The following is a 24,845-nucleotide window of genomic DNA, read 5'->3' on the forward strand; positions in this document are numbered from 1 at the left end:
GTCTGTTTGAGGGTAGGAGGCTCTCGGCGATGATGGTGGTGGAGAGAGCGGTGCTTCAGGCGGAGGAGGTCCTCTCCTGCATGGCCTCGTCTTCACTTGGGCCAACTAGGGACATCTGGGGTATCCGTAGTGCTGTTTCAGCGCCGAGTTTTGCGGTGGTTTCTTGGGTACCCCCACCCCCTGGTTATCTCAAAGTGAATTTCGATGGCAGTGTGGCGAGGAATGGGAGGTCAGGAGGAGTCGGTTTTGTTATCAGAGACCACCATGGGAGGTTGATTGCGGCGGGTGGCCGGGGCTCGACAGGGCTCTCGGTTGTGGGAGCAGAGCTATGGGCAGCATGGGCCGGTGTTTCCTACGTGAGGCGGGTGCTCGGGCCGGGCGGGTGTTTCTTGAGGGGGACTCTTCTATTGTTATAGATTGGATCCGGGGGGCGGATAGATATGGAGATGGCCACCCACTTATTCGGGAGACCCGCAGGCTGGCTATGGCGATGGAGGAGTTTCAGGCAGTACATGTTTTCCGGGAGGCGAACAGGGCAGCAGACTGGGTCGCCTCCTATGCTGCACGGCATTCTGGAGAGTTATGTTGGTCATCCACGGCAGAACTCCCGCCTGATCTGTATCTTTTGCTTTTTTCTGATTTGGCAGGATGTACTCAAGTTAGAGCTATATGAATTGCCGTTTTAACCACAAAAAAAAAAAAAAAGTTTTAAATGACCTTATGATGCATTTAGTGAAGGCCAAGGCCATACGAGGAGCTGCTATTAGTCGGTTGTATTATCCAACAATAGTTGAATCAAACGCCTATCAAATACCATAATTGGTTATTAATCTAACCATATTCAATTAATATCGAACCATATTCAATTAATAATATTGTAAACAAATTTAAAAAATAAGCAGCATAAAATTTTGCAAGCAATACAAATGTTGAATAAAAACTCATCACTACTACTTCCCATGTTGCTAATTGCGATGTCGGTCATAGCCAGATTGTTATTTATGCAATCTTACATGAATAATGCTATGATGCATCATTTATTAGGTAAAAATTTTCTAAATTTTCGACAGAACTTCATAAAATCAAGTAATGCCACAATAGTGCGACGTCCAGGTGAGTTTTTTTGGTGCAATCAATCGATATTTTTTTTTCCTTTTCATTAGAAGCTAACCCATGTTTTTTTTTTTTTTTTTTTTGTGGATGAGAAGCCAACCAATGTTTTTGCCGCAAGCATTTTCCCGCGACGGATTTGTATATTCGTGGGGATAATTTGTTATTTGCTTTAAATCCGACCCTACCGAAGAGTCCACTGTTTTTTTTTGGCATTTTCTTTTTTTTTGTTAATATTTGTCTTGCTTCCGTTTTTACTTAACGTTATCAATAATTATTGCTAACCAAAAAAAAAACCCTGTCAATTACCAGTTGTCTCCTTATGATTGGAGGAATCTAAAGCCAGACTGCCAGATTCTGACCCCTTTCTCCCCCTCTACCTCCCTCTTCTTTCTAACTCCCGCCCAGAGTTGAAAGGGAGGAAGAAAAAAGCTTCCTTCTTTCCTACCTCCGACGATCAAAAACCCCATTTCAATCGAGCTTATCGATCGCCTCCTTCGAACAGAGCTCGATCCCGGCGTGAAAATCTTATCTTTCCCCTCCCGAGAGTGATAGAAGTACCGAAAATCAGCGTTCCAGGTCAAATCCAAGATAAGAACGGTAGGAAACTTGAACGATACGTTAGATAATCCCTAAGGTCTTTATAGATCGGAGAAGAGGAAGGAAGGCTCTTGTTATCTTCTTCTTCTTCTTCTCTCTTGTTTCTTTCTCAATTAAGATTTTTATTCTGTTGTTTAGCCACGGTGATCGATCCAAAGTTACTTCGGCTTCGGATATTTTAAGATTTGTGGATTTGGAAGAGCAAAGTGTTTGTTTTTTGGGCGATTTTTGTTTTTACGTGAGGTTTTATTCAGCTGATCTTCCCATAATAATCTTTGATATTGATACCCATATCTTAAATTAAGCTTGAGATTCGGCTATTGGGTTTCGATTTCAAGCCACACGCTTATGAAGCTCGGATTGCGACTCTTTGATAGGTCAAAATTCTCGAGCTTTCAGCTCAAAAATGTCTTGAACTCTTTTTTTGATTCTATCCTGGTAAAGATCTTGATGTTTGGATTAGATCTTAGTTCCAAAAAAGCCATTTTTCTTTGCGTTTTTGTTAATATTCCGTGGTTACAAGAATTAAACTTTTTAATAGTTCAAAATTCTCGAGCTTTTGGCTCAAGAATATATTGAAATCTTTTTGATCTTATCCTGATAAGGTTCTTTTATGTTTGGATTTAGATCTTAGTTCCAAAAAGTGATGTTTCTGTGCGTTTTTGATAATATTCCTTGGTCACTAGAATCTAACTAAAGTTTGATTCATATCCTCAAATTTAGAACTGCAAAATTGCAACTTGTGGTGAACAAAGATGACCATTGGAGGCCTTTCCCCGGTTGAGAATAAGGGGAGACGAAGTAACAAAGAGATTCTTGATGAGAATGCTCCCCTGCTACCAACCAAACGCGAGGAAGATGGAGGGTTTGATGAGTTTAATGGAGCTTCTTTTTCTGGGGCTGTGTTTAACCTATCGACGACCATTGTGGGAGCTGGAATCATGGCTCTCCCAGCCACCATGAAAGTCGTAGGGCTGGTGCCAGGAATTGCCATGGTCATATTCTTTGCTTTCCTAACTGAGGCCTCAATTGAGATGTTGATCAGGTTCAGCCGGGCTGGGAAAACAGCATCCTATGCAGGCGTTATGGGGGATGCATTTGGAAAAGTTGGGAAGGTGCTGCTTCAGATCTGTGTGACCATAAATAATGTGGGTGTGTTGATCGTCTACATGATAATCATTGGTATGACATTCTATGAAAACATTCTCTCTTCCTGTTCTGTCCTGAATATAATTTTGTTGGTTGTTTTTTTTTTATTGCATTGTATAAATTCATGCTGAGATGCTCTATGTTAGGTTTTTTTTTTTCTTTTCGGAAATACTTTGCATATTATCGTTTGATATATTCAGATCTTGAAGAAGCCTATGAAAAAAAACAATTTACTTATCTTGAATTGAGGTAGTGAAAGCAATGTTCATGATTTGGATAATGTTGTTGCTACGACGGATGAAAAAATGTCTATTTATTTCACAGTCTCATCAGAAAATTCAGAATTCTGTATACCTTTGATAACTTACTTACATTTTGTAAGTTTCCTTGCCGATGTAACCTGCCTGCAGTCCCATGACCAGTAGATGAATTCAAATATCACATTTTGTAAGTTTCCTTGCTAACATAGCTTGCCTGCAGTCCCATGACCCGTAGACGAATTCAAATATCACATTTTGTAAGTTTCCTTGCTAACATAGCTTGCCTGCAGTCCCATGACCAGTAGACGAATGAGTCATACATGGATATTATGTTATTGTGTGTTAGTACCTTTTTGTGTCATAGGAAATTTGGTTCTTGTTAAATCCCTTCAAGTCTCAATTATCTTTGAGAAGCTACATTATCTTCTCAAACAACATACTGGCTATTTAGAATGATCATGATACTTCTCGGAATTAGCTGCTATTCTGATATTGTCTTGAAACACTTAAACATATCTTGCGCCAAGTGAAATAATCCTTTTACATAACTTGCTACAAGCAATGCTTAGTGCATTAAGCATGCAACTTCTTCCTTCACTGGTTGCATTGCTTAAGAGAGCAAGAGGATATATTTCTCGAATTGCATCATATTGTTGAATACGGCTTTTGCTTGATACAGCCAATTCAGTTTATAGCATTCAATGATTCTAACCTGAAGGATCATATTTTCTTTTTTTCTCTAAGGTGACGTGCTTTCTGGAACATCTTCCAGTGGGGTTCACCATTATGGTGTTTTGGAAGGATGGTTTGGGGAGCACTGGTGGAATGGTCGGTTTTTTCTTCTTCTGGTCACTACTTTAGCAATTTTTGCTCCATTGGCATGTTTCAAGCATATAGGTGAGTGTGACTTGACTACTTAAATCATTGCATGCTATCTTTTGAATCAATTAATCTCTCCAAAGAAGTTAACTATTTGAAATCCCTGTTTGTTATACTGATATTAAGAATTCTGCTGCCTTTCCTGCAGATTCATTAAGACTCACATCTGCTTTATCAGTTGCACTAGCAGTAGTTTTTGTTGTAATTACTGCTGGGATAGCTATTGTAAAATTGCTGAGTGGAAGCATTTCAGTGCCCAAGTTGTTTCCAAGTATACCTAATTTGGCGTCTGTTTGGAACCTTTTCACAGTAGTCCCTGTTCTTGTAACTGCGTATATCTGCCATTACAATGGTATGATCACTCTAAGTATTATATTTGCTACTTTTTCATGACAGATTTGGTACAATGTCTATATTTTGTAAGAATAAGTTTGCCTGCTTAAAGAAAAGTTAGGTTGGTCCAAAGATGTTCCAGAAGTAATGGATACTAAATCTGATTAGTTAAAGTGAAAATTTTTGTAATTCTGCAGTTCACACTATAAACAATGAACTTGATGACTCCTCCCAGATCAAGCCCATTGTGTGGACCTCGCTGGTGCTCTGCTCTACTGTCTACATCGCTACAAGCTTCTTTAGTTTCCTCCTCTTTGGTGAATCTATTCTTGATGATGTGCTTGCCAACTTTGACTCCAACCTTGGTATCCCATACAGCTCTCTGCTTAATGATGCTGTCCGCGTGAGCTACGCTGTCCACCTCATGCTTGTGTACCCTATCATCTTCCACGCACTGCGGCTCAACTTGGATGGCCTCCTCTTTCCTTCAGCAAGACCGTTTTCTTCTGACAATCGGAGGTTTGCGCTAATTACAGTGGGGCTTCTCTCAGTCATTTTCCTGGCTGCAAATTTTATTCCCAGCATCTGGGATGCCTTTCAATTCACTGGTGCAACAGCTGCTGTTTGCATTGGATTTATTTTTCCTGCTGCCATTACCCTTAGGTGAGTTCTCATATATAATCATGGCCATATTAATTTTCATGGCATGATCTGGTGATGTAAAACTAGCTATGATTCCATTGAAATAAATGTGATTCTAGCTCTTTTGCTTAAGTTAAAAAAATTAAACATACGAAGGACAGGGAAGTAATAAACTTCTGAAAATCAGTGTTTTAAATCCTAGCAGGATGAGGGCTGCCGCGGCTGTCCCATTAACAGGACCAGGATTCATAAACCCATACACGCTGGAAAGCAGAAGAAAGATGAAAGAAAGAAAGGATGGTAAGGAGAAGAAGAAAAGGAAAAAAAAAGAAAGGAAGGAAAGAAAAAAGAAAGTAAAGAAAGAAGAAGAGAAATGAAAGGAAGTGAGAAGACAAAGAAAGTAAGGAAGGATGAAAATAAGGAAGAAAAGAAAGAAAGAAGAAGAAAGACAAAAGAATGAAGAAGAAAAGGAAAGAAATGGATGAAAGAAGGAGAAAAAAGGAAAGAAACAAAAAAGGAAATGAAAGAAAAAAGCGAGAGAGATGCAGGGTACCTACCGAGATGCTCTACCAGGATGGCCGCCGGGATAGGGTAGGACAGTGTGGTCTCCCGAGGCCTGGAGAAACCAGGACACCCACTCTCATGGGATTCAAAAACTTGCTGAAAACTATATTGACACCATGTATTGCTATATATGAATTAATCACTGTTACTACTCATGATTATTTGGGTTAGGAGCTGATGGATAATTTTCAGAACATCTGTTTAGATTTAGGAGTTCTGGATTTATACTATTAACTAATAGTGGTTTATTTCTGGATCTCTACAAGTTCTGTGTTGCTTTATCGATCCATCTATAATCTTGTACCTTTCAAGTTTGATGTGTATACACCAACACCATAACCACAAAATGCACATATGCGTGCATTCATATGTGTTCCACTTATAGACCTTTTAAGCATGTTCTGCACCTTATCTTGAGATGTTAAACATTCACAGTGCATGAACACATTCACTGTTTTGCACTCCGAGCCTCTGATGCTTAGGAGATTAGTTTCTTTCCATTGTTTAGCTACTAACTGGGCTCCCAAATTTTACTTGTGATATTTTTTGTCTTATTTCAGGGATCCTCATGGCATAGCAACCAAGTGGGATAAGATCTTATCTGTTTTCATGATCATCCTTGCTGTGCTGTCAAATGCGATAGCTGTATATAGTGATGCCTACTCTCTTTTCAAGAAGGACAAATCCTTGACTCGATCTTAAGTTCTGTGATCCTTGGTATGTGGAAGTAATGTGCATATGTAGGTTGGTAACATTGGTTATTTGGGCACCAACATATGTGGGCATGGTCTAAGTTTGTTTAGTTCAATAATAGAGGGCATCTCAATATATAAGTTGAGCTACATGCTATGAATGGTATGCAAACGATGTATTGTAAGGCTTGTTACAAAGGGTGAAGTTGGAGTTGGAGAATTGTAAACTATTGGATAAATTGTAACTTGATCGACCTTTGTACTTGGTTATGTACTGGTTGACTGTGTAAACTCCTATTTGTATGCATTATAAAATATATGACTCAAATTATTTGTTCAATAATTAATTGAGATATGAGTTACTATTAGAAAGTCTTATATGTTCCATTTCATTGTTCTGTGCTTGACAGTGTTTTAATGTTAGGGACATGGAGGCAGATAATATGAAACCTAATATGAGCTTCCTACCATTTTACAGAGAAATGTTAATCTGTTGAGAAAATTCTCTACTGATCTGTTTGCTAATCTGTCATACAGCCATTACTTTCCATTTTGCTGGTAGTTGTAAAAGGTTTCATTTCACTAATTGGTGAAACATTGATAAATAGGCTGGTTTGCCAACGCTTAGAGATGGACTAGTTTTGAAGCTTCTGTGTAGCATGTAATGTATTTCAGAAGGTTTGCCACTTTCTGGATTTTTTTTTTCATGCATTTATTTCTATCACTGTAATAGGAAATGCTTTTAGCCATATAAGAAGGGGGATGAGAAGAGATGAGCTAGTTGGAATTTGGGAAATGTGTGTTAACAAGATTGCTTGTGTCTATTGTGGGTCTTTACTGTTGTAACTGAAGTTGCTGAGAAATTGGAGCAATTGAGCTAGAACTACTGCAATTCAAGTTGCATCAACTCTAGTTTTATTCAACTTTTGGAGCTCAAGAACTTGTATTTTTGCGAGTGCAGCAAAACAAACACCATGGAAGGGATCGTTGTCGTAAGTAGGAATGCATGCTGTCCAACTTGCAGAATCAAACATACCTTAAGCCTGCTCTCTAGTTTTCCGACCTCTTTCTTAATTTATGCTTCGACAACAATAATACCAGGACTGGATTGCCATGAAATAATAACAGCAAACAAAAGCTCTTTAAAGTTTGTTACCCTTTTAAGAAGTCAAAGAAGATGTTTTGAAGACAATGTTTAGGAGAATGACCCTGAGATGATTTGCCAAAGGGTTCCATTAGGTTTCAGTTAAGAAAGCTTGGAGAAAAGAAAAAAAAAAACTAACTGTTTTCCCATCCTAGATGCATCACATAATGTGTTGTGTGATGCATCAAAGATGTAATATGGACAAGCAAATTGTCTTCCAAGATATAATATGGATAATCAAATTGTCTCAGGCTATATGTCCTGTTATAATTAAGATTGAAATTTCTTCAAAATGATAAAATTTATAATATAGATAAAAATTTTTCACGGGTCAGAACTCAGAAGGGAGTTTGGTCTTAGTTGAAAATTTGGTTTTTCTTTCATAAATGAGATTATGCTAATTAGTCATGAGCGTTTGTTTATATATAGGATGAAATGGGGCTCCCTGCTACAGAGGATGGCTTCTTTTTGGAAGCCATTAGCAAAGTTTTTTCTCCCCTCCATAAACCACAACAACATCATTCTCATTATAATCCCAATTATTTGTCATGTATATAGTATACCCCTTACTTGTCACCGAGAGGAGTTGCATGCAATCTGGATAACAATTTATGATGCTGTCACTCTTTTTTAACTTGGCTAATCATATATCTATTGATTTTTACAATTGATAATTTAAAATTTAAGAAGCTAATGTATTAAGGCAGTATTTGGTTGCTAGTTAAAGAACAGATAACTTAAAAGTTAAATCTAATTAACCATCCAAATGCCATAAAAAAAATGGTGGATACGTTTATTAGGACAACAGCTCAAAAAAGTGTGTAACTCAATGCAACTAAGCCTTAATCCCAAATTTATTGGATTAGTTACCCGAATCCTTTTTGTTAGGAATGTATGTTTAGTTTAACATTGCTTATTCGCCGAAAAAATTTTAGGTACTTATATAAGACGAAGAAATCTAAAAAATATTTTTCGATTAGCTATTTTGAATAAAATTTTGAATTATTATAAATAGTATTCGAGCGGGTTTGACCCACAATCTATTAGGACATCGTGATATTTGTAATTAAATTTGAATAAATTACCGTACGTGGGCACCATAGGGCACGTATTGAGATGGTGATTAGCTATTGCTTATTCGCCTAATAGGGCACAACAAGAGGACGTATTATCAGCTTTTACCGATCCCGAGTCTGATTTCTTGGTCCCAACTCAATCACACGACGTAGGGTTCCACCGACTCACAGGAGCTCGAGAAAACGAGAACATCGTCACGGAAAAAGGCCATCCGCTCCCTCGCCGCGCTACTTCTCCTCTCTCTTGCTCCTTCCTCCCGATTCTCCGAAACCATGAAGGTCCCCATGGGTCCTCCCCCTCCTCGAAACCCTAACCCTAACCCTAATCCTGCCCCTGAACCCCCGATTGCAGATCAAACCCTTGGCGACGACACGCAGACCAGTGCCCAGGATGGAGCTCGCGCGGAGGAGACCAGTGCGCCGGCCGCGGATTCAGTCCCGGAGGAACCCGAAAAACCTACCGGTAGCCCGGATGATAACCCCGAATCTAATTCCTCGGGATCCCAACCCGGGAAATTGGCAGTTCCTTACTCGATTCCTCCGTGGAGCGAGCCCCCCGGTTACCCTTTCTTCCTCGAGGTCCTCAAGGACGGCACCATCATCGAACAATTCGACGTGTAAGATTCTTTAAATCCATCAATCGATATTTCTTGAATTTTCTATTGTTTTATGTGTAGGAAGTGCTCCATAGGATTCTCCTTGCTTTCCTTCTCAGAGACAAAAAGAAATCTTTTTCTTTGTTACTGTTTCTTTTTTGCTTTCCTTTTCTGGTAATGAAAGCTTTCTATGAGTTTCGAGCAAGAATTCTCTCCCTTGTGAAGGACATTGTCATTATTTACATAGATGATGATTGCCGCTAAGATTAGGTCAAAACAGTGCAGTATATAGCACAATTACGTTTTTGTTAGTTTTGCACAGGACTCGTGACACTGGATTATGAACTTCGAGTTTGCCAACTAGTGAAATAGGAGGAAGTGGAAGCGGTTTTGTAAGGAAATTGGAAAAATAAATGGTTTATGATCCCTAGGTTCTTGCTATGGACTTGGATGTATATCTTTCAGATTATTGACTGCTTTGATCACGTCCCTCTTACTAAGCGAGCGAAGAAACTGTTGAGGGCTTTTCAACATGCTTTGGTGTTGCTAATGTACAAATCATTACCAGGCTATCAGAAGAGCAGTAGCTTCAGTTTTGATTTACTAGTTGAGATAAAATGGTGCATCTCTTTGTAAAGATAAATGTAAATTAGTGCTTCTCTTCAAGGTTCTGTCTCACAATGCTTTGAGTTGCCATGTACACAAGCTTTTCTGTTTGATCCATTGCGATAACTGGTAGGAGACAAGCCACCCTCTATGTCATGCAGGATAAAGGTGGCCATGGAGTGGTATGATGAGAAAAAGATAAGGGTAAGAATTGTCAGACAAGTGGCTGCTGCTTGCCATATGCTTTGCTCAGTCTTGAAAAGGGGAATGCAATTCATATGACGCAGATTATCTGATTACATTGAAATGAAGAACTAAGAACAACAAACTTGAAGAAAATGCCCCAGTTAACTCTATGCTGTAGTGTGTATATATATATGGATGTCCAAATAGTTGTCATAGTGAATGAAGCACAGAGAAGCCAAGAAACTACCAACCACATGAATAACAGAAACACTATTAGTTGGACAATTGTTGATGCATGTTGGACAACCCAAAAGTTGATATCAGGAAGAGAAATCCCATTTCATCAGTGGTACTAGACTTCACTTGAGCCCCTCTAGCTCATCTAAGCATGATTGGTGGTAAGGCAAGATTCAGAGGTAGATCCCTAATGTATGTTTGCGGGGAAAATCAAAACCTTCATTGATTCTAGAGTCCTTGTACCGATATAAAGAGACCTCAAGTCTTTCTGAAAATAAAAATGCTGAGGGAGAATATGGCCTGAATTTGACCATGACTCAAAAATGACATATTCTTATACAATCTGAACATGCTATGAGGTGGCCTGTGAACAAACAAGAAAGAGCATGATTAATCTAACAAAATGTATCTACAGGAATTATTATCAAGGGGCCAAAATCAAAATTGAGAAATGCAATGTATGAGAGAAGCTTGGTTCTGCCTACGTATGGGCAGCCTTGGATATGACATCTTATGGAGTCATGTTCTCCATAGAAGGTAAAGTGGATACATTACTTTTTATTGGGGCAAAGGTATCTTAGTAGATCCTACTCTAGCCAATAAGGTATGAGTGAGAATATGTGTTTAATTTTGGAAGGCGGCTATTAACTTGTAATATAGTTTCTAGCTAATTCAGACCTTCCCAAAAGGTAGCAAGAGCTGATACAAGGGATCATTTTGATGCTTAATATAGCTGTATTCATTTGGAGAACAGATACCATGACATACTTTATAACTATGGCCGGTACAAGTAGGTGAAATGACCACAGCACAAGTGGTGGATTTCATTGATGATGACAATAGGGCTAGGAATTAAATCAGGTTAAGGAGTGTAGTGGAAGAGTGGTGGTGAAGAGGGATACTCTATTCAAAAGATCTTGAACTGCAGGAGCTATGAATGCTGGTGGGGATTAGAAAAGAAAAAGTAAGATATGAAGATGATGGTGGAGGAGAGGCTAGTGCAAATGAAGATGAAGGAACAAGCAATATGATGGAGGATAAAAATGGTAATGAAGATAAAATGAAATTTAAAATAAAAGTAGGATTCTAGGAACCAAAAGCAAAACAAGGCAGAAAATATATTGCTACATTTGCTATTTATGGAAAAGTACTGTAGATTATGTTTTGCAATTAGATAAAAGAGTAAGAAAATACGTTACTTCGTACCCATACCAGATCCCGAACCTTAGACCCCGTACTGGTGCCATATGAGCACTGTGTCGGTACGGTATGCCCTGGAACCATGCCGATAACAAATTACTTCAATTAGAGAATATCTGAGAAATTTTTGACCCCCTAAAACTTTCCTAATTTATGGACATCTTTTGATACAAGTTCTTTCAACATGCCTTTCCAAGTGCTGGTTTGTGGTGGCTGCTATTGATGTGAGTCCATGGATTTGCTGGACTTATTGTTTCAATGCTGCATACTACATGACATATTTATGTTGAAAAAAGAAATTGCAGATGTCTTGTATATACTTGCTAGTTGCTACTGATATCAGTCACTGTACCTGTTTCCGTTGTTGTTAAAAATGAGTTGAGGAGTTCTATGTGATAATATTGTCGACGTGCACTTTGGTGGAAAAATCTAATATTGATAATCTCCTGTGTTGTTAGTAGTTAAATGGAATGCACAGGCTGCTTCATTTGAAGTGCAATAGTTGATTTCTGTTGACAAATGATATTGGTGCAGGTCTTCCAAAGGGGCCTACATGTTTGGACGCGTAGATCTTTGTGATTTTGTGCTGGAACATCCAACTATTTCTCGATTCCATGCAGGTATATGATGTTTCTAGATCATCATGCTTTTATCAACTGGCAGTCTTATTTTCAGTTTTATTTCTGATGTTGAAATAGGGATGGTCTGGTTATTCTCATCATTTAGCAGGACATGTATCATTCTGAACCCATTTATTTGGGAACGGGCATGTCAGTCAATTGTCCTGGGAAATGGACTGTTGCTTACATTTTTTAATGAATCTTGCCTGGCTCTGGCTTATATTTTTTTTAATATCCTGTCAGATTGAAAAACCTGTTGGTCAGTCATTAGAGCAGTTACATTTTGATATTATATATAAATATATAATAGATGTACGTTAGTTATTTATAGAAGCTTATTGATGTAGAACAGTCCTGAGTATGATTAGTGAAGTGGACTTGAATTAGTTATAGTTTACAATGTATCAATAAAGAATTCGAGATGGCATGTCTTGTTGTCTCCATATTTGATCTTGATGATCTTATTCCAGATGTTTATGAAATTACATGTACCCAAGCTCAATGGTGTCATGTCCTTATTGGAAGTTATAGGTGTAGCTTTGGGAAGACTTATTTAGTTTCCTTTGTTTATCTTGGTGGGTTAATTAATTAGTAGAACTCCTGCTATAGAATATCTTCTTTATGGTTCACCATGTGTTCAAGGTTTTAGTCTTAGAGATTATAAAATAAGTGTGATAGGCAGATTTCTGCTAGATGTGCATGTTATATAGTTTTGTTTCTATAGCACTATTCTCATCTTTTCTAGTTCTTCTTCAATCATTATTTAGAATGAAATTAGAATCCTTCTAAAAAAATATCAGGATCCCATTTTGTGTTGAACTTAATATTTAAGAAGGAAGGAAAAGAAAGGATTATGCATAATTTATCACAACAGATTTACCGACTTTCATAATATCAATTTTTTTTAAAAGTTTGCATGAACTTTATATAAAATTTAACTACTAATCACTTACAAGAATCCTAAATATGAACTGTAGATATCTAGGAAAGACTCCTATAACTATTAAAACTTCGATAGATTAAAAATCAGCATAGAAAGTTACATAAGTTTTATGGGTTATGACCATTTTTTGACCACTAAAATAGTTGAATTTGATTAAAAAAAGGCAGACTTTGATATATTAAAACAATGTCTCTAGTACTGGATTGGATGTTCAGATGCAAAGGTTCATAGTTCTGTCCTTTTTGGTCTCAATTGCTAGTGAACTTGGTTGAAACCATGATTGTCAATTTTTAGTTACTGCTAAGATAACATTTCATATCTCTAATGGAAGAGCTGATCTTCATATAGCTTCATTTTGGTGATTGTAGTGATGTTTAGCAATAATAAATCAACAAAGTGCTCAGTATAAGATCTTATAATTTGATAGTTGTCCCTTCTAATTGCCTTTGGTATTTTTTTCGGTAGATTAGCTAAAATACTCAGAAGGCAAGTCTGCTATGAGTTAATCAATAGTGCATGATTCTTAGAATCCTTAAAACTATACTTATAAATTCGGGAGAACATTTTGTAGAACTTGTCATTTCTGTTGCATATGTACATGCCTAATAGTCTAATTGGAAATACTATTCTATTTCCTCTTAGGTCATATTTGGTTGGGAATGTCTCATTTGGGTTCCTCTATTTTTGATCAGGGTTTGTAGCTTATATGAATGTTGGAGCCAACTCTTGTCATATTTTTCTCTCTTTTGACTTATCTATTCTACTATGCAATGTGGACTCTCTTGACGTGCACGTGCGTGAGGCATGTCTGTTCATCTGAGTTTCCCCACCCTGCCTTTTTCATATCGCACATTTGTTCATGTTTCCCCACGTTTCCCCACGTGACATGCATTCATTCACTTGCTTAGAGCATGTGGCTGTCAATTACAAAGTTAAAGTTTCAAGTCCCTGCTCTAGCATGCATTGCATGTGCCACACTCGAGTAATTGATTATGAAAAAGTCTTAGTGCTAGTCCTCTCTCTCTCTCTCTCTCTCGCACTCGCTCCTCCCTCCCCCTTCCTCTCCCTCTCTATGGCTTAGGGCTCTTATGCACACTATGTTCAAACTTAGGCATCATTCTTGATTGTAAGCCTTATGAGTATAGATTCTACTTAAAAATCAGAAATGCATTGATGAAGTTATTGTCGATCAATATTAGCTCAGCCCCTTGTAAGGGCATTCATTGAAGTCCTACCTCTGGTAAACATCACAACCTCCTGTTTGCTCTATTTCACAATAATGAATCTAATTCATGTGGTATAAGCATTCTATTTTATTTCTGTAGCTCTTATTACATGACTGATTTTGTCCTGATGACCTGACAGTTCTGCAGTTTAAAAAAGATGGTGAAGCTTTTCTTTATGATCTTGGTAGCACGCATGGCACCTTCATCAACAAAATGCAGGTACCAGTTCATTTGCATGAACAAAAGCTATTATCATAATGGAATGGCATGATTTATTTAAAGTATCACCACAAGAAGAATGCACATTTTACTAGAAAAGTTAATACTCCTGAAACTGTGGCATCACCCAAGTTATTGATTACCGGTGAGGCAACTATTTCATGGTGAAGACTTGCTTGTTTAGTCATCAATTATAAAAATTGACATGCTTCATTTTTCGGAAGAATTGGGAATAAGGCAAAATCTCATGGCTAGATTCTTGGCCAATATGATACTAAAACTTTTCATTGATGCTTTTAATCCCTAGTTGGCAATCAGAGTCCTTATAGATTACTGGTTTTCACATTCTTGAAGCAGGATTAGATTAATAACTTAAAGGCATGCCTTTTCTGGTTGATGTTCTGATACAGATTTAGGTGAAAGAAGAAATCTTATAAAAACATCAACAGGTGTAATTGGAGATGGAGGAAACTGAACAAATACCTCTTATAGGTCAGGTCTAGGAATCATAGAGCTTGGATCACTTTATGGGCCTGCTTTCCAGTTTCATAAAACAAAAGAAAAAATGCATTCTGAGGATGATGCAGTTTAGATTTGAGTGAGTTTCAATTTGGTGTTTTCTTTCTTTTCTCTTTTTTTTTTTGGGGGGGGTGGGGGGTGGGGGGTGCGGGGAGGCCATTTTTCTAGTGGGCTTTTGAATCATACTTGTGTAGGAATATCATTTGTAGATTCTCCTCTGGGTGTTGGTTGGTTTAGGAATATTATTAGGATTGCCATTTTTGCAAATTTTGATGGTCTTTGATGTGGTGTCCGATGGGATTATAAAATGTGCTATTTTACGGAAGTGTTTGATTGTTTCTTTTGGTCTTCTAGTTGATCAAGGAGTCCTATTTGATAGAGTCGTATGGCATATTGAGCTATAAAATGAGAGGTGATGGTTCTTGCAAAAATAAAGTAATTGAAGACAAGAGACAGATCACATATAATGTCATGAAACAGACATGCATTAAGCTAAAAAGGAAAATTTTGGGTACTGTTAACTTGCACAAAAGGCAATCTACAGCACCGTCTGAGTCTACTGGTGATATGTTATGCCATTAATATTAGTTATATATAAGATACTTCTACTTGTACAGTTACTTGTCCAATCATTTTCACTCACTGTGCTTATTGGATTTCATTTTGTTTTAGGTAAAGAAGAACATATATAAAGCAGTCCATGTTGGTGATGTAATTCGATTTGGCCTGTAAGTAGACTTATTAATGACTGTTATAATGTTCTTTTGCTATGTTAATTGTTCCCCCATTAAATGTAATGTTTATATTTGATGTAGTCTTGCCATGTTAGAAATTTAAACGAACAGAATTAGGCTTTTTGGTTACTGTTGCTCTTTTGTTTCTGGATACCTATTTTCCTTTTTCTCTTGAATGTGTGCTACAATTCTTTTTTTTTGTTAAAGTAACCATTGAATGGTTTAATGTTCATGATGGAGGTGGTGCGTATGCATTCTGTTAACTGGATAGGATTCGTCAGACATGAGTTATGACATCTCTGTCTATGATCAATTGTTCTCTGCTTTTCTAAGATTCTGCTCATAATCAATTTGGGTGTACTATCTAAAAAAGATTAACTACGCTGATAACTGCACAAGGCTGTACTTTGACAGGATTGTGCATTAGCATTTATGGGGTCCTATAGATAGCTTCAGTTGATCCCAGATGATGTTTCTTTTTCCTAGTACTAGTTCAGTGTCTTTTGATAAGTTTGTTATGGTGTTAGTATACTGTGATTATATTGTGGATGTTGGTATTATTATGGGAAGTTCTATTGAGAAAGGAATTTTTTTTTTTTTGTTTTGACTTGCAGTCAGAAATTGAAGTTAGTCTTGCTCAACTTTTAAATTGTCTAGGATGGATTTAATTGATAGCCTGTTATCTTGATCTAAAATTCTTACATTTAATGTCTCGAATTGCTTGTTGTGAATGTCTTTATCTTCAAAGTTGTTATTGATATTCTTCTCTATTGTTTTCAACAGCTCCACACGGTTATATATCTTCCAAGGACCTTCTGAATTAATGCCAGCGGTAAGAGTGGGAAAACACTTCAGTTTGTTTGTAAAATTCCTTAGGTGCAATTGGTGACCATAGTGCCTGCTTTGCTTTCTATAATTACAATTCCTATTGATGATGTCAATGATTAAAGCAGCTTATGTCAATTTTTTTCCGTGAAAGATAATCTTTGGCTATATTTAGTTGCCTTGAGTGCTGTAATATTCTCAGCTGCCAAAACTCAGTATTGTATTAATGCATTATGGCAGGCATATTTGGCACTTAATCCTGGGTGATTGAATTATCTTTTCTTTCAAACAGTTGATGCTGATATAATACTGCTAAAGCTCATACATTGCTGGTTAACATGTAATAGGAAGGTGATTTGGATAAAATACGAAGTGCTAAGATTCAAGAAGAGATGCTTGATCGTGAAGCTTCACTTTTACGTGCAAGGGTTGAAGCTTCTCTTGCAGATGGCATTTCATGGGGAATGGCTGAGGATGCAATCGAAGAAGCTGCGGAGGTGTGAGTTGTTCTATTTGCTTTCACTGTATTATTGCTATTGTTCATGTATAGTGCAGTAGTGTATACCATGAGTTGCTGATTGTCATTTTCCCTTGTTCTTTTTTGTCATGCCTTCTTTTAAAAAGTGGTGTTTTATATTTCTGAATTATTTACTACTATTTTAATCTCCATTTTTCATCACATCTGAAATACATCACTGGCTGGAGTATGTTATATTCTGAACAATGATATGATCAACTGAATGTGTGGTCGTCTTCTAGAATGGTTCAGATGAAGTAACATGGCAAACATACAAAGGGCAGCTTACTGAGAGGCAAGAAAAGACTCGTGGAAAAATTATAAAAAGATTGGAAAAGGCAAGTACAAATTCTTTTGTCATCCAACACTATTCCTTGACTGTTTCTTTCATCTAGAGATTGCCTTGAGCTGCATTTATTTTTCTCTAATGCATACATATCTCTCCACTAAAGCTAACATTATCTGGATTCTTCACTCAATGTTGATATGATAAGATTGAATTTTAATATTTCTTTAGTGGGTAACACTTGAAATTTCTTTTGCTGGGCATCATTAGTTTAAAGCTTTTCTCTGTAGTCCCCTCCTCAGATGGGAAAAATACCAGGTTGTTTTTGTTGCTGTAGGATAAAACTGAGGTGATTTCTTCCCCGAAATATGTATATCACTCTTCATATGCACTATGATCATGCTGATTTGAGTTATTTTTCACATTGAATCCACATGCAATTTGTAATTATTAATGATTTAAGTACCATACTGTATTGGTCTGTACCAGCCATACCGTACTGGACTGATGGACTGGTACCTGGGACACCCTTTGTAGTGGTATGAAAGAAAATGATAAGGATAATGGTGCTGGCTGCTATGTCAGCACCAACTGCCATACAGTGTGTGGATATGATACAGTATGGCATGTACTGCTACGACATGGACTAGTACTCGACTGGTATGGGTACTGGTACCAAGATTCTAAACCTTGGATTCAATTCAGTAAGAGCCATTTGAGGGATCTGTTTGTTTTTTATATCAAAATCCATATTTCCTGAATGATTTTCTGTTTATATAAATCAGCCAAAAAGCTCATGGATCATGGTTTCTCTTGAATTCTTTAGCAAATTCACTAGGTCATGCTTATGTCACTTATAGAGGTCGGTATTCCCCATATTTTCTTTGAAACTCAAAACACTTTAGAAGAGAAGAAAACATTATTTTAGCTAATTTAATTTGGACAGGATGAGTCTGATCAAGTATAACCTACTTAAACTATCTTAGTTTGCTTGTTAAAGCTGGAAAACATTTATTGCTTTTTTAGGTTACCTCCATTACTTAAATATATAAAATATGAGTAAGGTAGATTTAAATTGAAAAATAAGTAATCATCAAATCCATTACCAATTAACAAATTAAGCTGATGACTATCAGTTTTGGGGGCTTATGAGAAACTGGGGAAGCAGTTACATGATAGGACATGAGGGTCCCGAAGGTGATCCACCTTGTTGTAACTATGCAGGAACCACCACCACCACTACTTGCATTTACTACTGCTACTACTATTAACTAAGATTACTGCTGCTACTGCTGCCAGTAATAACGAATGAAGAATGTGGACTTTACCCAGAAGGTAACCTCTTCAGTGATTATTATGCAGATGTCTGATGTACGTTCCAGCTAGATCATATGGTCAACTATGAAGACTTTTTACATTTTCTTTTCTCAGTGGACATCCCTTAATAGACTTGTTTTATCTGATGATCAAACCTTCATAATATTGTACATGATAAACATTGGCAAATGGCAATCCAATCCAACTTCTTGTTCCTTCTTCTTAGTTCTGGATATCAATTATAAGCACCTTCATCAAATCACGGGATAAGGTTCCTTTAATTTAGTCCTATTCTCTCATTTTTGCTCACCCCATTATTTTTTTAGCTGATTATAGTCCAGTGGCTCTTTCCAACCCATCTGCATATTTTTGCAAGACTTATCTTGGATGCTTATGCGATATACTTTCAATGACAATCAGTTTGAGAGCTTAATGCAACCAAAGGGCTTAGTAAGCTTAAAATGAAGTTGAAATATAGATTGTTATGGAATGAAAAATGAAGTTGCAATATAGATTATGTTATTCTAAACAATATGTTTTCCAAAGTGAATAATAATTTACGATTCTTTTGAGCAATGTGTGTGCAATATTATTAGTTTCTTGAATTAGTTACTGTATTTGTTCTGTATTTTATTGTTTGCATCTGCACATATTTGATATTTCTTAGACATCATAAGCAAACCTTCGGTTTCAACATTTGGTGGAGTGACATTAAATCAACCATCTTGTTTTTTTTTTCATTGCTCCCATTTTTTACAATCATTTTGGTGGTACAGGTTACAAACATGAGGAAAGAGATAGATGCTATTCGCGCAAAAGACATTGCGCAGGGAGGCCTAACTCAAGGTCAACAAACACAGATTGCTCGAAATGAACAGAGAATATCACAGGTCATTAATATCTTTGGAATGTCAAAACCATTTCTGTCACTTCACTAAAATAGGTTTTCTCAAATTATGAAGACGACTAACTGTTATATGTTCAGATTATGGAGGAGTTGGAGAGCTTGGAAGAGACTTTGAATGAGAGCATTCAAGAAAGTATTGGTGCACGTGCTGGAAAGATAGTCCGTGACAGGAAGAAAGGAAATGTTGAGGATGAAGATGACAAGTTGAGGTAATTAATGATGATCTGTATCCTATTTCTATTATGGAACATTGATGGATTATCAATATATATGAGTTTATTCATGCCTTTCAATTAGTATCACACTCATATTTTCTTTATGTATATGTCTCTCATGAGTCGAATTGTTTGGAAAGATACGTGGAGAATGACATGAAATTTTTCATGTTGATGGGAAGTTCTCTTGGTAGAAAAGGTTATTTCATTAAATTGCAACTGGAGATTTAATGTGCTTTTGTTTCTAATTGATATGTGCAACACTTAATCGTGGAGGTTGACTTTTAGTATCATCTGATACATTTTTAATGAGAAACAATTTAGTGTGGTTATCCATATACCCATGCTATATGAATGGGGGTTCAGAAACAGGGAGAATTAACAAGAAAGATGAAGACGACAACTTTTTTTGAGGCAGCTTTATGCAAGGGACCGTATATGGGCTTCATTTAGTTTTTTTTTTGGATTAAAAGTAGGCATAAACAAAGTTATAAAAGGCTTCTTGTTTTCTAATGCAGCTAAGAAGTTTTCTTGGGTAAATACTCTCTTGTAAACTTTAGTGATATATCTAGGCAGATGGTAAAATTTACTGGTTATTTGAATGCATATTGGTAAATTTTCTCTCTTTCATATTTGGCAGGAGTCCTAATTGGACACTAATTTGCATAGTTATTATGTTGATTGGATAGAATAAAAGAGGGAAAAATGGTTACAAAGTTTAAGAGTGAAGAAAAAATTGTTAGAAGTTTATAAAAGCTGGATCTGGTCCCTAAGTTGATGCTTTAATCAGCGTTCAGTTGTCAGCCTTAGCTAATTAATGCTGAGGTAAAGATACTGGATGTCCAGTGATGGAGCCTGTAATTATTCTGCTGTTCTGGTTGCATTTTTTACTTTCTTCCTTCCTTTTTCTAAAGAATTTCACGATAAGCATTATATATGTTTTTTTTTTTTTGATTAAATTTTCTTCATACTAAGCATGCAAAACACATGCACAGTTAACCAAAGCAACAGATAAGGATGATATCTGTGTTTTGCCAGTGTGTTTAAAATGTTTTATAAGAATTAAACTATTTTTCTCTTAATTTGAATGGTATTTTATTTTTTATCATATCACTAATTGAAGGTCTGTCTTTATCATATGTTTTAATTATTTATAAACAAAGATGCCTCCTACTCAATTACTTGGCTGTTACATTTAATATAAATTGCTATGTACAAGTAATCTTAAAAACAAGGGCTTGTAAGATGCTTAGGTCATACCTGCACTAATTATCATAGCTCTACTCATGAAGTCCTTTCTGACTTTGTTTGGCTTTATAAATTCTGCCACTATACATTCCTATTGGAGATCATGGCCTTTGTTAACATAAGCATTTTGAATTTTCTATTATTGATGGCAACTGCACTTTGGTTCCCTCAAGTCCTTTTTGTATCTTCTGTGCAAACATATTCCCCTCAAACCGGTACTCATCTTTAATGGAACCATATCATTGCAATGAGTTTGACATCATTTTCAGGCTCTTCTTGTTCATGCTTGCACATCTATAATGACGAACCCCTTATTGGCAAGCTGCAAGCTTGCTCGGAGCGCACATATGTGGAAAGACTCAGATCAGATTTCTTCATGCTTTTAAGCTCATAATCTCATGGCAAAAAAAGATTACTATGTTTTAATATAAGCAGAAAAGCTATAGATAAATATCTAATAAGATATAAAAAAAGGGTCTTGACTCTTGATGTTGAATCTGTCTAATTTATATAAACAAGCAGGAAGATGTTAGTTTGTGCTTTGGAATGCTATTTTTTTAGAGACCTTAGTAAAGCTATGCAAGGACCCACTGATGTCAGGTTCATAGACCAATGGTTTGAAAGAGCTCTGTAATTTCGTTGTTGTTTCAATCTAGTTAGATATTTGATTTTAATAATCATAACCTGCTGGAAAGGACTGGTCAAAGGCATGTTACACTGTATTTACTTATTAAAGCATCTTTGCATCATGCAGTGATGATGATGAGTTCTATGACCGGACAAAGAAGAAGCCTTCTGCTCGAAAATCTGGCGAAGAGAAGTCAGTTGAAACAGCCGATACTCTTCTCGACAAAAAGGAAGCCATTATTAATGAAATGGAGAAGATGAAAGAATTGCTTGCAAAAGAGAGAGAGAAACTGGAGCCAAACAATGAGAACAATACAGAAGCTGCAGATGACCTTGACACATACATGAGTGGGTTGTCATCTCAACTAGGTGAGGATCTTCACATGCATTTGTCAAAATTTTCTTTTTCAGTTGTAATTTAAGGGATGTATTGGTTTTTACTTCAAGCTATGCTGTTATTCCTATCTATTTTCGATTGTTGATTCTGTATTATGCTTGGTGGTTTATCGAGCTGTCATAATTTTTTCATGTTGTTATTACGGTAATTTTTTTTGTTTAAAAGTTATGTGCACCATTTGTAATGTGGTTATCAATCTGTCAAAAATTTTCATGTTATTACTATAGTTTTTGTTTGAAGTCATTTGCACAATTGATAATGTGATTATGGCATATTGAAATTCTTGATGACAAGTCACTTTAGGCAAATTCTACTGGTTATGTTTCTAGATTTTTGTGTATTATTCAAATATATATGCATAATTAAATGGTTTGTATAAGAATACATCTATAGACAGAAGCTTGTGTGACTTGAAATACATCCACAAATGTTTTATTTATTTGTGTGCAGAGTGAGGAAAGTTTGGAGGAATTGTTTTTTTCTTCTTGTTTTTGTGAGGGGGGTGTCTGTCAGTGTTGGAGCAGGCATGAATGCCCACATAGAATTTCTATGCAGGCTTCATGGTCTTCTATCTTTGGTAGCTCTTGATGAATCGCACCCACCTGCTTGTGTCATCTTTGGTTTCTCTTGATCAATTGCACCCACCTGTTGGCATTCTTGCATCCCAGAAATTTTGATGACATTCATGTGATATCTTCTTAGAGTTTTTTTGGTAGAATTTGTTTTTCTACTTGCATTGCCATTTTCTAAATCTAACTGTTTTTCTTGCATGCAAGTGCTAGAGTGAAATATTGACTGTTTTAGTGTTTGCATGTTTGACTTGTCAATTTTGGTAGCATCTTTCTGCATAAATGCAAGTTTCAAGTGTGCAAGTACAATATTGAGGACTTCACTTGGTGATGGCACGTAGATCTGCATAAATGTATTTAACTGTTAACAATTTTTTTTTGTCCTTGTGTGCTAGTGCGTGACAAAGTCATACAAATGCAGAAGGAACTGTCTGATCTTCAAACCGAGTTGGACAAGATAATGTATTTGCTGAGAATTGCTGATCCAATGGGAGAAGCTGCTCGGAAAAGAGATGTGAAAGCACAAGTACCCGAGTCCAAACCAAGTACTAACATCCTGAAACAACCTTCGTCTGCACAAAAGCAGGTCATTGTGCCTAAAAAGCCTTCAACAGGTTCCCAGCCTGAGGAAACTTCCCATTCCACACAAGCTGTGCAGCATGCTGAAGAAGGTAAAGATGCTTGCAAAGAGGAAAGTAATGGAGCACCTGCATTCGCCTCCATGAAACCTCAGTGGCTTGGTGCCAAAAGGGACATGGAACCAGAGGAGAACAAGATAGTGGAAGCTCCTTTAGATGAGTCAGACAATTTTATTGATTACAAAGACAGGAAAAAGGCTCTTGCCTCAGTTGATGATGGTCAGGAGATTGAACGTGCAGCTCCTGGTCTTATTATAAGGAAACGCAAGCCCATTGACGAGCCTGGAGTCACCGTTGATAAAGCTCCTAAAGTGGATGGATTGCCGTCATCTGACACATCGGCTGCTGATGCTGTGGCTCTGCTGCTGAAGCACAAACGGGGGTACTTTGCTATAGATGATGGACATCAAAACCATCAATCGGAAAGTGAAGGTCAAGCGGGGAAGGAGGTGTCGCAGCCCAAACGGGTGCTTGGACCTTCAAGACCTACATTTCTTGACAGCAGTCCAGATTATGAATCATGGATGCCTCCGGAAGGTAATACAGAATATTTATGAACAAAGTTATTATAACGGGAAATGTACTGCACCCCCCCCCCCCCCCCCCCCCCCCCCCCCCACCTTTTCTTTCCTCTGTGTGTGTGTGTGTGTGTGTGTCTCCTTCTGATGACATTGAATTTCTGCAGGACAAACTGGTGATGGACGCACCTCATTGAATGACCGCTTGGGTTATTGATGAATGGTATTTCAATGTAAGCGCAGCTTGAACTACTCCACTTTATTAAATTCTAATCCCCTGATAATTGCCCATGTTCCTTGTGATACAGGCAATGAAGATCTTTGCAATGTTTCCTCTTAACGTTGGAATTGTTATTGAAGAAACGAGCATCCCGATGAAAGCAGCTTTGGATAGCGGATCAGCTTTTGGATGATGCCATGAAAGTGAGCCTTGACTGCAAATATGGCCTTCAAAGATCTGGCCCGCTGATGCTATTATGTATAATATGGTGCAAGCTCTCCCTATACCCTATGGTTAGGGTCAATGCCTCATTAAATTTAGCATTAATCTGTTTGGCGGATGGATGACTCATAATCTCTGCCAGATTTTGGCTTAAAGATTATGTTCCTGCAGCAAGTACGAAATCAACGATCTGTCGGCAAAGTTAATGCTGATTGAGAGTGTACGTGAACCCGTAAATTGTAATTAGAATTGTAAATTGACCTTTTCTTGGCCCTGTGGGCTTTGAATGCGGGCCCAGGTTTACTTCATACTAGTGCTAACGATTGTGGATCAGTAGATGTTCAGGGCCCTTGTAGGGCTGAATATCCGCATTTGTTTCCACTTTAGTAGAGGAATATGGATGAGAATATTAATTGAGTGCTAAAATTTCTACTCTGTATGTGTTTAATCAGATGTGGATACAAATTAGATAGTGATATTAGGGATGTTAATATGGATATATCCTTGATAGCTAAACTGATCCCATCGTATGGAAGTTACGTTAAATTAAATATTATATTAGTATTGTCACTCATTATTTTAGAGTTCACAAGAGTAATATAAGACTAATAAAAATTGCAAACAAGATCCTGGATATATTTTTGGAAAGATGTGAATGCATATAAAATTTGCATCCGAAGTTGGATAGCTTCTGGCATGGAAGTAAGTCGGGACTTAAAGGTGGACTGAGAGGTTCAAGGAATGGACGCTACTATCTGGGTCATCTACAACGTTGGCTCTTTTAAGTGGGATAAACATTTTGTA

General features: G+C 37.1%; 2 protein-coding genes across 3 annotated transcripts; both read left to right on the plus strand.

Moving 5' to 3' along the window:
* The first annotated feature begins 1,468 nt into the window (after positions 1-1,468).
* On the plus strand, positions 1,469-6,576 carry LOC103706596 (amino acid transporter AVT6A). Its single transcript, XM_008790746.4, has 6 exons — positions 1,469-1,710; positions 2,434-2,892; positions 3,864-4,016; positions 4,147-4,350; positions 4,529-4,994; positions 6,098-6,576. The coding sequence occupies exons 2-6, from the start codon at positions 2,466-2,468 to the stop codon at positions 6,237-6,239; spliced, it is 1,392 nt and encodes a 463-aa protein (XP_008788968.2). The 5' UTR covers positions 1,469-1,710; positions 2,434-2,465; the 3' UTR covers positions 6,240-6,576.
* A 1,995-nt stretch (positions 6,577-8,571) lies between these two features.
* LOC103706595 (kanadaptin) lies at positions 8,572-24,489 on the plus strand. 2 transcript variants are annotated; one of them, XM_039132169.1, is made up of 13 exons: positions 8,572-9,066; positions 11,809-11,894; positions 14,203-14,282; positions 15,474-15,529; positions 16,319-16,367; positions 16,708-16,857; positions 17,120-17,215; positions 19,257-19,370; positions 19,466-19,596; positions 21,605-21,846; positions 22,839-23,618; positions 23,767-23,822; positions 23,908-24,489. In XM_039132169.1, the coding sequence occupies exons 1-12, from the start codon at positions 8,723-8,725 to the stop codon at positions 23,814-23,816; spliced, it is 2,178 nt and encodes a 725-aa protein (XP_038988097.1). In that variant the 5' UTR covers positions 8,572-8,722; the 3' UTR covers positions 23,817-23,822; positions 23,908-24,489. The 2 variants fall into 2 exon arrangements, with proteins under 2 accessions (XP_038988097.1, XP_038988095.1); XM_039132167.1 differs by having other exon boundaries at positions 8,573-9,066; positions 23,767-23,832.
* The last annotated feature ends 356 nt before the right edge of the window (positions 24,490-24,845 follow it).

This window comes from Phoenix dactylifera, chromosome 1 (assembly GCF_009389715.1).
Source record: "Phoenix dactylifera cultivar Barhee BC4 chromosome 1, palm_55x_up_171113_PBpolish2nd_filt_p, whole genome shotgun sequence".
Classification (NCBI taxonomy): Eukaryota; Viridiplantae; Streptophyta; class Magnoliopsida; order Arecales; family Arecaceae; genus Phoenix; species Phoenix dactylifera.

Bases quoted from the DNA above. Each gene is read 5' to 3' on its own strand.
- LOC103706596 (XM_008790746.4), top strand. From the start codon at position 2,466: ATGACCATTGGAGGCCTTTCCCCGGTTGAGAATAAGGGGAGACGAAGT. The intron at 2,893-3,863 runs GTATGACATTCT...TTTTTCTCTAAG, and splicing joins CGTCTACATGATAATCATTG to GTGACGTGCTTTCTGGAACA. The intron at 4,017-4,146 runs GTGAGTGTGACT...CCTTTCCTGCAG, and splicing joins GGCATGTTTCAAGCATATAG to ATTCATTAAGACTCACATCT.
- LOC103706595 (XM_039132169.1), top strand. From the start codon at position 8,723: ATGAAGGTCCCCATGGGTCCTCCCCCTCCTCGAAACCCTAACCCTAAC. The intron at 9,067-11,808 runs GTAAGATTCTTT...ATATTGGTGCAG, and splicing joins ATCATCGAACAATTCGACGT to GTCTTCCAAAGGGGCCTACA. The intron at 21,847-22,838 runs GTGAGGATCTTC...CTTGTGTGCTAG, and splicing joins TGGGTTGTCATCTCAACTAG to TGCGTGACAAAGTCATACAA.